Source organism: Phascolarctos cinereus, unplaced genomic scaffold (assembly GCF_003287225.1).
Source record: "Phascolarctos cinereus isolate Bilbo 61053 unplaced genomic scaffold, phaCin_HiC Scaffold_5;HRSCAF=322, whole genome shotgun sequence".
NCBI classification, from domain to species: Eukaryota; Metazoa; Chordata; class Mammalia; order Diprotodontia; family Phascolarctidae; genus Phascolarctos; species Phascolarctos cinereus.
This window is the reverse complement of record NW_027555958.1, coordinates 328244533-328257798: the sequence shown is the minus strand read 5'-3', so window position 1 is coordinate 328257798 and position 13266 is coordinate 328244533. Positions and strand designations below refer to the sequence as shown.

General features: G+C 38.2%; 2 protein-coding genes across 3 annotated transcripts in view; one reads left to right on the top strand and one right to left on the bottom strand.

The window, feature by feature from the left end:
• Window positions 1-13266, top strand: part of LOC110201862 (C-reactive protein-like) — a 132477-nt gene that overhangs the window by 104776 nt on the left and 14435 nt on the right. Inside the window, exon 4 of one of the 2 annotated variants that reach the window (XR_013487278.1) lies at window positions 652-808. The exons of the other annotated variant lie outside the window; for it this stretch is intronic. The gene's annotated coding sequence lies outside the window, so the exon portion shown is untranslated. The remainder of the gene's footprint in view (window positions 1-651; window positions 809-13266) is intronic. 2 annotated transcript variants of the gene reach the window in all.
• LOC144457699 (olfactory receptor 10J1-like) lies at window positions 8638-9566 on the bottom strand. The gene is given in 2 exon segments (XM_078155767.1): window positions 8638-9320; window positions 9323-9566. Coding segments are annotated over 2 exon segments (927 nt in total).

The window sequence follows — 13266 nt, the reverse complement described above, 5'->3', positions numbered from 1 at the left end:
ATTTCCCCCCTTCTATAGATGAAGAAATGTAAGCTAGTAGTTAATAGAGGTTAAGTGACTTGCTCAGGGTCACACAGCTAGTAAGCACCTAGCACTCCTCGAAATCCATTTAACTTCCCCTGATTTCCTGCCTTTGGATCTTTGTGATTAGGCATAGTGTCTTACTTTGCTTCTACATTTCATACACATGAAGGTGCTTGAAGTGGTTTTCATTAGGATTTCTATTCAATAAGTTGGTTTTTGCTGAGAAAAAACATAACCAAACCCTATTTGATGAGTCAAGAGAAACCCCTGAAACCTAGGCACTAAACCTCTTATTGAGGAAGAAGAAATAGAAATAAAACTCAAGAACTTCCTGCAAATACAATGATTCAAGAGAACTCTGAAGGACTTATGAAGAAAAATGCTATCCATCCCCAGGAGAAAGAACTGATGGTGTCTGAATACAGATATTTTTAACTGTATTTTTCTTGAGTTTTTTAAGCTATGTTTTCTTTCACAATGTGACTATTATGGAAATGTTTTGTACAACTATGCATGTATAGCCTATATTAAATTGTTTGCCTTCTCAATGAGGTGGGGTGAGGAGGGAGAAAGGAAGAGAATTTGGACCTCAAAGTTTTAAAAACAAATGTTAAAAATTGTTTTTAGATGTAACTGGGGAAAAATAAAATTCTAAATAAAAAAGAAAACTTCCTGCAGAAGGATGGACTGTCCGAAGATGCTGACCAATGTATGCATGAGAAAAAACAGACATCTGGAGGTGCAGATCAAGTTGGATACAAGCCAGTGCAAGGATTTCATTATGGTAAGTTATATTTCTTTTCAGGAAAGTTGCCATGTTTTGTTGGCAAGGAATCATTCCAGTTCTGGGTAGGATAAGCCACAATAACACTGCAGCAGGGGCAGGTGACTGTGATAGTGAAAAGGAAGAGACTGCTCAATTCTCAAGAGATTCACTTTCAATCCAGTGTGTAGTCTGAAGTCTTAAAAGCCTTGTGGTACAGTATTGGCATGCTTGCAATGGCTAAGGGATGCAATTTGGCAGTGCAGAGACTCTATAGCAATCATATATTAAATTGTTCAATACACATTAGTATGAAGGGAAAGATGCCTCCAAGTTCATGCTACCCTTGGAGAAGCTGCTTCAGAAATTTGCAATCAGAGGAACAGTGGAACCGGGAAGTATAGACAATGTTTGATTGTCTCAAGTAAACAAATGAACTTACAGGCAGATGGTGTTATGAGACACCTGATTAGACTTAAAATGATGAAAAAGCAGGTTGGGCAAAATGCTCTGATGGACAGGATATTTGAGCAAAAAGCTGACTCACTGGAGAGTCTCATGCACACCTTGATAGTTTCTGCAGGCCCAGCTAGAGTGGAGATGCTGAGTAAGTGCCTTGCTCTGTGTGGTTGCCAAAGAATCAATGACCTTCTATGACTCAAGTCTGCCTCCCTCTATGGTGAGGTGAGCTGATTGCCAAAGAATCTGAGAATTCATTGGTCTACCCAACTACAACTTAACTCTGAGCCCCCTCCCACTAGCAAAGCCACACATCTTTAAAAAAAAATTGCTATATTTCCAGTGAGGGCTAGTCATGTTATACTGTCACAATGAAATTGGATCTCCACGGAAGAGGAGTTTAGGATATGTAAAGTTTCAATTGGTTATTTCCCAATCTCTACTCCCCTTGAGAATATGCTTTATGTTCAGTTCTAGACAAAGAGGCAGGAACTCAGGAAGAGATCCTAGATTCACGTCAAGGAAATGGATTTAGGATCTATGTAGACTCAGTATCTCAATCATTTTGGGGTGTAGAATTTGACCATGACCATGACCATCTCATCATTGTTAGGGACCTCAAGCTTCTCCTGGCCACAACCAGGCCATTATGGAGCAGGGTGAGTAGACTCAACAGCTGGCCAGTGCAAAGAGAAGTCTGCTGAAGCCATTGTCTCTTCTCACCTTAAGTACTTCTCTCTGCTAATATTGCATCACATTACTTACTCTGTTGCTCCCACAGTCCAAAATCTTTGCTGCTCTGAACAGCTGTGGGAAGAGGCAGCTGTAGAGTGAGGGGAACACAATACCCAAGCTCTGTCTTTAAGGGTGGGCAATGTGCTAAGCCCTGGAGATAAAAAGACAAAAGCAAAGCAATAGCTGTATTACCACAAACAATTGGATTGTTTACCTGTACTGCTATTGTAATTTTTAAAGACCATACCTTTTTTTGTTTGTTTATTTCTGTTGAAAGAAATGTAATGAAAGTAATGGGGAAATCCTAGGTCCCTTAGATCAATGGTATTAAACAGAAATAGAAATGGGGGCCACTAAACCCTACATAAGGATCTCTGTGGGTTCATATTGCCTTAGAAAACCACATATTAACAATATCTATATCTATTGTAATTTTTATTTTGTTATGTATTTTCCAATTACATTTTAATCTGGTTCAGCAGTACTCTGGAGTGTTGCAGAGCACAATGCATCATGCTTGATGTTTCTGCCTTAGGTGATTATAAAGCTGAAGATCTGTGATCCTTGGAATGCAAACCTGGGCCAGTCATTTGGGAGCTAAAAGCTGGAACATTTGACCCAGAACAGTTTCAGTATAATCCTGTGTCATTTAAATGGTTTATTGGGGTCCTCTGAAATTCTTATGAGCTTATCCACTGTGGCTGGAGGCTATCACCTCCAGATTACAAAGAGGATTTCTTGCTCATGTAAGATTCAAGATTTGTTAGATCATGCCATAACACCCCCTCTCTTTTCTTGCAGTAAGATTTTTTGGGGAATAGTGGAAAATGATGAATAATTATTCAACATGAATGATGATTCAAAAGAGGACAATGACCCAAAGTGATCTTTGGGAGAGAATGAAAATAATGATAATGCTGCTGCTGTTGATAATTGCTGACATTTAGACAGCATTTTAAAGCTTATGAAATGTTTATATATATGATCTCAAATTTGAGTCTTATTCTAGCCCTGTGAAGTTAGTAGTGTAAGTATTTTTATTTTTATTTTATTTTATTGTTTTTACAGATGAGGAAACTGAGGTTCAGAGAGACAGGAAGGAGTAAGATTTCATCTGTAGCCAGGTAGATTTAGAGCAAATATTATAGTCCATAGGGAGCCTGAGCAAAGGGAGATTATTACTCTTTTGTCCCTTCCAGCTCTGATATTGTATGAGATCTTTTTCAAAGAAAGCTTCACTTTGGGATTTGTGATATGAGGAGATAAGCAGCTGCCTGATGAGAAACTGTGCTGGAAAATTGCTATTATGAATGAATCTGAGATACATCTTTGCAGTCCTATTAACCTGGGGAAATAAACACCATGTAAGATACAGAGTGACTTATGATAAGTATAGTACTTACCTTGTGGCAAGATCTGCTTAAAAGGGCATGATTCTGTTAGCAGAATAATATTGGGAATAACCTTAAGTCAGGGTGGGACTAGAGACTACGGGTGTGTTAGATGTGACAGCTACAAAAGGAAAAGAGAAATATGGCTATGAGATATTGTAATGTACAAATAGGCCCAGGCCACAGAGCAGCTACCACTATTGTCACCTTAGTCAAACACCACAAAGTGAGGCAATTCTGGAATATTATAAGATCAGACATTTAGAATCTGAAGGGACTTTAGAGGTCATCTAATTCAAACTCTCCATTTTACGGATGATGAAAATGAATTTCAGAAACATGGAATGATATGACTAAGGCAACACAGTTCATAAGTGGCAAACCTAAATTTAAACTCATGGCCTCTTTTCTGAAATTCAATGTGCTTTCCACTAAACCAGTGGGGCACACTGGACCAACACACAGGATTACTGAGGGGCAGCATTCCAAACGATTTGCATCAAGTTATGGGCATAGGTATATGTATATTTAATTACGCATATAGTTTTTAGAAAATAAGAAACAATGACTATATGATGCATGCTATACAAAATGCAAATGGGTTAGTGTAACTTATATCTGCATACTTAAAAAAATGACCAAACTGAAGTTGTCAAAGTAGGGTGGGAGCAATGTGGAAAATAAGCAAATTCTACTTGGAGTAGGATGGCGGGCAGGTAGGTGGCACAGTGGAGAGAGTACTGACCTGAAGTCAGAAAGATCTGAATTTAAATCCAGCCTCAGACATGTACTAGCTATGTAACCTTGGGTAAGTTGGCCTTACTTTCCTCAATTGTATAATGGGGATAACCTACCTTACCTACCTCACAAGATTGTTGTGAAAATAAAATGAGTTAATATTTGAAAAAAGTGCTTAGCGTAGTGCCTGGACATAGAAGGCACCATATAAATGTTTATTCCCTTCCCTATCCTTCGCTGGACAAATCACTTAATGTCTTTCTCTACCTTAGTGTCCTCATCTATAAAATGGGGATAATAATAGCTCCTACCTCCCAGTGTTATTGTGAAGATTGAATGAGATTACACATGCAAAGTGCTTTGCAAACCTTAAAGCACTATATAAATGGTTTTTTTTTTTGGTTGGGTAATGGGGTTAAGTGACTTGCCCAGGGTCACACAGCTAATAAGTGTTAGATGTCTGAGGCCGTATTTGAACTCAGGTTCTCCTGAATCCAGGGCCAGTGCTCTATTCACTGTGCCATCTAGCTGCCCCCTATAAATGTTAACTAAAATACATTTAAAAAAAAGCTAGGATGGTAAACACTTGAAATACTTACTTTTCAGGGTCTTAAGAGAGGGGAGGGATATGTTTTTAATTTTACATATGTATAGAAAACATAGTAGTAAATAGTAAATAGCTGACCCAGTGTGGGGAAGGGCATCCCCCCATCTCTTTCCACCATTCTGGTTATGTTTGTGGGATGGGACTAAGTGACTGAAATCCAATGCTCTTTGTAGTTGTGACACCCTACTGTTGTTGGTTTTTTTTTTTGAGGTCATGACATTATACTCCCTACCCATAAGGGCAGTATGTAAATTTTTAATGTATGCCTTCTGGGAAGTCCCTTCATATTTCATTGTGTCATAGATGTAACCCTGAATTTCCAAAAGCTATGTCAATGGAAAATGATGGATTGTATTTCTGACATCTGAGGGGACCAGCCCAGCTAAGTTCAGAGAGGCTCATTTTGAGTTTGGACACCAGATGGTGATTTAAAAATATACTTTTATTAATATCTTTGTTTTCAAATCACTCAGATTTTCTTGTTTCCTTTCCTTTTTCCTCTCTTAGAAAGCCATCATTTATACCAAAGAAAAAATTTTTGAAGAAAAAAAGAAGAGAAAAAAATCAGCAAAACCAATCAGTATCAATGATGAGGGTTTTTTTTTTTGGGTGGAGGGAGGGAGGACATTAACTATTAAAGATTATCTCGGAAGCTACTGTAGTGCAGTGGAAAGAGGCTTTGGAGTCAGAGGACCTGAGTTCTTGCCTCTGTCACTGCCTGTGAGATCTTGGACAAAGCACTTTAACCTCTGTGGACCTCAGTTCTTCCATCTTAAAATGATGGGTTTGGACTAGATGTTTTCTAATTTCCTTATGGCTCTAAGTAGATGATCTTGAGTCATAGATGGGTTGCAATGTGAAGAGGAGAAGTACCCACATGGGCATAGTAATGGATCCTTGAAGTATTGAATTATTTAAAATATATACATTAGTACTCTGCTATAACACTGGTGCTGGAGGACAAACACCCACATTATAAGCTTTCTCTGGTACTTAGTAAAGGAGGTGATAGCAACAGGAAGTTATAGACAGGCAATTTTAGTGTATGGCAGAGAAAAGCTTTCTGACAATTATAGCTATCTGATAAATCCTTTTTATACAGAGAATTCCTTGTCATTGTAAATGCTTAGGTGGAGCCTGGATGACCACTTGTCAGGGATTCGTTCTTTTTCAAGAAGGTTACCCTGAATCATCTTCCCAGCCCCTTCCAGCTGTAGCATTCTATGATTTAATAATTCAAGTATGAAAAATTCAGTTCACCTTAGGGTTTGTTCTTATACTACAAAGGCAAGTGTGTCTTACGTTTGAAGCTGCTAGTGCTGATGTTATGGCAACTCAGAAAAATAGAAAAAAATTCTCTCTTGGTGGTAGGAGAATGACTAGCAACCTGCTGCCTATGCTTACTTCAGGGACATTTACAATGGGGAAAAAAGAAGCAAAACACACATTCTTGCATCAACTTTTAAAAAAGTTGTCAATCAAATGCTCTTGAATCTCCCCAAATGTCTTCTACAATGTACCTATGAAAACATCCCCAGTGAAAATTTTCAGAATCTTAAGGAATTGTTCCTCATTTTGTGCTTTGTCTATAAAAATACAACAGTAATTGTGGGAAAAATAAATTAAGAACTTTTTTCTTGGGGGCGCTATAATGAGAAAAGCATTGGCTTCATAGGAATAAGGAGACTTTTTACAAGTATTGAGCATCTACTGTATGCAGCGTATTATGTTTCTTAGACAGTGAGGGAGGACCAAGATAAATAAGATTTGGTTTATGTCTCATTGTGCTTACAATCTAATGGGAGGATATAACACACATAAATAATTAATCCACAAAGATAAAGGATAGTGCTTCTTGAGTTCTAGGGGGAGATTTATGACTCACTTGGGGGATCAGGAAAGCCTTCACAGAGGAGGTGGCATTTAAGTTGGTCTTTTGAGGATAGGTAGGAATTCAACAGAAGGAGGTGAGCTTGGGGACGGGGAGGAGATGATTCCAGGCAGAAGGAATAGCATGAGGAATGGCATGGAGGTGATTTATTGGTGGAAATTATGGGGGAAAGTAAGTTTTCCAATCTGACTACAGTATTGAAAGGTGTGAAATAAACATAGAACGTCAGGGTACCACTGTGTTGTGGAGAACATTGAATGCTAGGCAAAGGAATTTGAAGGTTACTTACTGGGGGCTTTTGAAGGGTTTTGAATGGACCGGTGAGTACAGAGCATCATTCTGACAGCAGTATAGGTTGTCAAATAAAATTTACTGTGATTTAGTGTGATTAGTTGCTGGGTCTCCCTTTCAAATCAATTTACTCACACTTTAGATATCGTCATGTGGTACAAATATATTGTTCTTGAATAAATAAGGTTCTTCTGGTTATTATTATAAAACATTGCAAATGAAAGCTTTTGGTCATGAATGTGACCATCTATGTGACTATACGTTACCTTTGTATGGAAGAATCAGATTAAACTTAAATTAGTTTGAATTAGGGTAACTTTTCCTGAGCATATAAACTACCCTAAGCACAAGGACTAAAGAAGGTCAGAAAGCAAATTATATATTACGGAAAAATTTCAAGCAAGAATAGAGTGATAAAAGTTCTTCAGTGCAAAGAGATGCAATTCATTATCCTGAAAATTGTTATTCCAGAAATTCAGTTATGTGGAGTACCTCTTTCCCCACTACAAAGGGTTGGTTTGAGGATAAAATGGGATAACATATGTAAAGTGCTTGCAAATCTTAAAGTGCTGCATGAATTATCATTGTTATTTTATTATTATTAGGCACAAATAATAATAAAAATAATAATAGCTAGTATTGATAATAGGGTTTTAGAGTTTACAAAGCACTTTACAAATACATTCTCATGAGATGATTCTTCACCACCCAGGCAGTGCAAATAAAGAAGTAAGGCTAATGGATGGAGACTTTTGCTACTTTAGGCATTATTTTTTGTTATCCAAGGCTGATGTTTTGTTTGGGAGTCCAAACTTAGTGGACAGTGAAGAAGTTGTCCCTGCAGCTACTTTTGTTCGTGTCTTTAGGGCTTGTGACAACAGATAAAAGACAAAGGTCCAGTTGGCTAAGGGGAGAGGTATAGGGCATGGGTAAGATAAAGGAAAGTTCTGAAAGCATAAATGTCCAGGCAAAGACATGTTATAATACCTACAAAAAAATGGTGCCATGTTGGAAAGGGGTATACATTTCTCATCTGGGACCAAACACAGTCCTACTTGAGTATCTGCTTTACTAGTTCTTTAGTGGTCCTACCCTCAAAGCTTCTGGAGTGGTAGTTGTTCCAGTCTTTTTGGTTGGGGAGGAGAGGAAAAGGGAGAGGTGGATTTAGGTTCTGACATAGACAATAAAATTAGGGATCCTCTCCTAAGATAGAGAGGTGGCAGATCACACGATAAGGCCAAGTCTAGATGCTAGAGCCAGAGGCTAGTTAGCCTTGGGAGTATACTAAATTGTTGGCTGGATTACATATATATTTTGGGTAAGACTTCTAGGTTCTAAACCTCACAAATCTATGCTCCATAATTAAAAAAAACATTACCTGCTTTCATATAATGTTACTTAAGTTCTTTTGGAGAAGCCCAACCTTTGTCTCCAGGTGAACTAAGGACAAAAACAGAGGGTCCTCACTTAAACCAGAGAATACACAAGGGAATCTAGGATTACCAGGAACCAGGCAAGGAGGTGTGGAAGCAGTAAGAGAGGGATGCCCAATTCCTTTTTAAGCAGTGGAGACCCAAATCAGATTCCTTTCTTGTTTACACTTCCTCCAATGAATTAAGAGGCTCTATACAAATTTAGGAATAAAAATGATATTTAATATACTTAGACTATTTGTAATATTTGTGGTCAACATATAAGCTTTATGGGCCCAAAGACTGCTTGAGAAACACATAGTTGCTTAGGGCAGCTTTTTGCCCATGGCTCGCCTTAGGGCATCCTTGACTTCCTTATTTCTTAGGCTATACACCACAGGGTTCAACAATGGTGTGATAAGGGTGTAAGTAATGGAGAGTAATCTATCTTGTTCCATTGAATTCTCTGATTTGGGCTTGAGATAGGCAATGGAGGCACAGCCATAGTGGACCATGACCACTGTGAGGTGGGAGGCACATGTGGCAAAGGTCTTTTTCCGTCCCTCAGCTGAGGCGATTTTGAGGATGGCAGAGATAATGAGGATGTAGGAGATAAAGACTAAGCCCATAGGCACCAGGATCACCCCTGAGCTGATGATAAAGGTGATGATCTCATTGACTGTGGTATCTATACAGGCAAGCTTCATCAGGGGGTGGATGTCACAGTAGAAATGGGCTACCTCTGCTTCACAGAAAGTCATGTTGAATATAGATGTCACCTGTATAGATGCAACAGTCAAACCAATGGCACATGCCCCACCCACTAAGTAGGTGCACACCTTTTTATTCATGACAATCATATATCTCAAGGGGTTGCAAATGGCCACGTAGCGGTCATACCCCATTGCTGTGAGCAGGAAGCAGTTGTTGATGGCCAAAGTGACAAAGAAGAACATTTGAGTGGCACAGCCTTCCAGTGAAATTGGCTGATTCCATCCTGTGAGGCTGACAACATCCGTGGGATGATGACCAGTGTGTACAAGGTCTCAGAAGTGGACAAGATGCTTAGGAAGAAGTACATGGGGGTGTGGAGATGGCGGTCAATGCAGATAATGGTCACAATGATGACATTGCTGGCCAGGGTTATGATGTACAAAGTGAGGAACACTGCAAAGAGTGTGATCTGGTGTTCATGGAAGCTGGAGAATCCCTGGAAGGTGAACACGGTCACCTGCGTATGGTTCTTTCTCTGCATCGAGAAATCCTAGGTTCCGAAAGCAATAAAGGGAGTCAGTGTGTGTGTGTGTGTGTGTGTGTGTGTGTGTGTGTGTGTGTGTGTGTGTGTCTTGGTTTCCATTTTTTAAATAGGCTTTAAGGCATAGCATAGGGACTTGATCAAAATATGTCCTAAAGTCTTCTTTTGGTCAGGAGAATGCTAACAAAGCAAAGAAATCTGTTCACCTAAATCCTTACTGTTCATTTTTCCTTTAATCATTAACTTGGAAATTGCCCCTTTCAGAAGCCATAGCACATCTCTTTTTAGATGTTAATTATGGGTGTGATGTCACTGTTCGTTGGTATGTTTTCCTGAGCATGTCATTCTTGAATTATCAGAGGGTCTCTCAGTCTGTCTAGTCATATTTTTCTTCCTGCTCCCATTCTTACTATTCAAAATGGTTTGGAGGAGATAGATTCAGGTTCAATATGTCTCAGTTTATTAAAGGCATTGTTCACTGAAGAGAAATTTAGTTAATATGAAGAAAGGGACCCCTCAAAATCTATTCTTACCTTAAGGAATTCTGGCCACCATATTGTCTTGTCCTGTCTTCTTAATAGAAGGGGATCCAAGTTATCTCGTAGGTAAACTTTATGTCCAGTTGATCTGTAACAATGACTGGCCTTTTTCCATTGTATTATTTGTACTAATAATCTCTCTTGAAGCCACCAACCATCATTTAAATAAACAAAACATTGAGTAGGAATATAAATTTCAACATGAACAGTCTATTAAATTGTTTGATCTTTGACCCAGCAAATACTTGGATAGGTTTTCACTGCTCAAGAAGGATTTCAACCCTCAGTTTCCCCAATTGTTGTTTACGCCTATGCAAATTTTCTTGGGTCTATAAGGGATACCCAGGAAAGAAATCTCCAAAGAGATCCATAAATTCAAGCAATTTAGCAGGTGCTAAAAAACCATTGTAAAAAAAAGCCTAAAGGAGTTATAAGTTATAAGTTATTACATTAGAAGTATTATGGCAGTTTGTGGCTGGTGAAAAAAGCAATCGAATCTCAAACACTTCAAAGATTGAGATGATCCACACAAATGCAAGGCAATATGATGACCATTTTCTTAGAACTTCTGGGATTATGCTATATTTAATACCTGTTGGTTTCATTTTGTGACAATCACAATATTGTGAATATTTTGACTTTTATTAACTGCAAAGCAAATTTCTGATTTCATCATAGTAATCAATGAAAAAATATAATTCATTAAACAGAAATATACATTATAGCATTGTTGGAATACACCATTTTTAAAAGCATGGCCTTTACTAATAAACTATAAATTCCTTGAAAGCACTATTATATGGAATATAGTACAGTTTCCCTACATACTGTGTTTAGCACAGCATAAAATGTTAGGCATGAGCCCATTTTATAGAAAAGGAAAGTGAGCTTCAGAGCAGTTATCGTGTTGTTACACAGAAGAGACAGAATAGTAGGATAATAGGTTTAGAATGAGAAAACACTTTAGTCGCCAGGGAATCCAACCTGACTCATTTTAACAGATTAAGAAATGGATTAAACTGTCTTAAGCAGGATTCAAACTCAAGTCTTCCTGATTCCAAGTCCAGAGTTTCATCTACTGTACCAACTAGCTACTTAGCTACTCCTGAAATATATGTTTAAACATACACACACACACACACACACACACACACACACACACACACATATATGTATGTATGTATGATAAATTTCTTGGCAATTACTAGGTGATATCTTGAAAGTCTTAGTGTGGTTTTGAGCTTTAATAGCTCCAAGGTCACACAGTTGATATCTGAGGCATGATTTGTATGAATTCTCAGTCCAGGGCCTTTGCCACTCTACCACATTGTCTTCTAATGTCTTCTATACAATGAGTATTGCCTTCTCAGTTAAAGTCTGGTCTCTTCCAGAAAGCCTTCCCCTACCACTCCAAATACCTACTGATTTTCCCCTTATCTGGACTCCTCACACAACCTAGTATTAATTTTATACTGTTTTGTGTTGTCTCCTCTTTTACACGGTTACATGTTGTTTTGTCAAAAAGACTCTTAAGTGCCTTCAAGTCAGGGCTATATGTCGGATTTTTGCATAAATTCTTTTTGGTGCCTAGCTACACAGTGCTAGGTATAACACTGATTGATGCACAGATTATACATATATGGCAGATTTTATTTCAAATATTTCCTAGATGGCTCGATAAGCAACAAATAAACTAAAAAAAATCTAGACATTGACAGGTATCCTTCTAAGGGTGGGCTTATCAGGGGACCATTGTGTAGAATAGGACTTCCCGGAGGGCGTCGATCCCCACCATCCTTTCCAGAGAAGATCCTGCTGCTATAGACTCATATTATTGTTAATTTATACCTTAAAACTCTTCTCCTTTCTTATAGCAAAATCTGTAGAAAAGCAGGGAAAAATCATAAATGAGTATTAAGTTTGATGATAATCACTTGAAGTCATCCTTTTCCAGAAAGGTCATCATCATCATCATTGCAACTGATATTTATATTGCCCTTTCAAGTCTGCAAAATGCTTTACATGCATCATCTTATTTAAGCCTCACAACAACCTGTGCTGTATATACTACTGGCATTATTATCCCATTTTCCAGATGAGGAAACTGAAGCACTGAAAAGACAGGAAAGAAAGAAGATACTTGTGTAGAAGGGTATGTTTAGACAAAATATGATGGGCCATGTGAAACCCTTTTAGCTCTGACATTGCGTAAATCCTCTTTCAAAGGAAGTCTCTCTCTATCTGGGATTTGTGGCAGAGGGGAAATAAATAGTTGCCTGACAAGAGATTTTGTTCTGAGAACCTTTAGTATAGTATATAATATAGATGATACATTGAGGACTAGAAGAGACTTTATCAAGTACAACACCCTCATTTTACAAATGAGTTGAGGAAAATGAAGCACAGATAAGTTATTTGCTGATGGATCACATACCAAACAAATATCTCAAGCAAGATTTAAGCCCAGGTTTTCCTGATTTCAGGCCTAATACCCCATCCAGTATGCTATTCTACCCACTGGTGAGTTTGAGATTCATCTTTGTAGTCCTGTGGACCTGGGCTTGTAAAGACCTTTGACTATAAAGTGGCCAAAGCATAGGATTTCTTGTAAGATGATAGGAGAAAAGGACATGATTCTGTTGGGAGAACAGTATTGGATATTACCTTAAGTCATGACAGGATCACATATTTTGTGGGTCCATTTACACATGACAGATACAACAAGGAATTAGAATAATGATTAAAGGACACACTAATTTAGTAATGGACTCAGCTAAAGCAATAGGTAGACTTACAGTATGGACCTAGGAGCAGAATTATGCAACAGAAATGAGGAGGAATAAGAAATTGACTGAGATAGGCATTTCACTTCCAATGGTTTCCATTTCCTCAGTTATAAAAAGTTTGTACTAGATAACATCTAAAAGTCTGTAAATTTGCATAGCCTGCTAGAAAACTTTCACTTAGGACTTGAACAAGGATTACTCCAACACAAAGATTAGCCAGACAGATGTTGTACACCCCATTTATTTTTGTGTATTGTCCTCCCCCATTTGAACGTAAGCTCTTGCCCCTGCTTGTGATTCTCTTGATTTCACCTTCATGCCTCAGCTTTCTTCCTACCCTGGAACTTCATTTAGCACCTGGGGTCTTTGCACCCT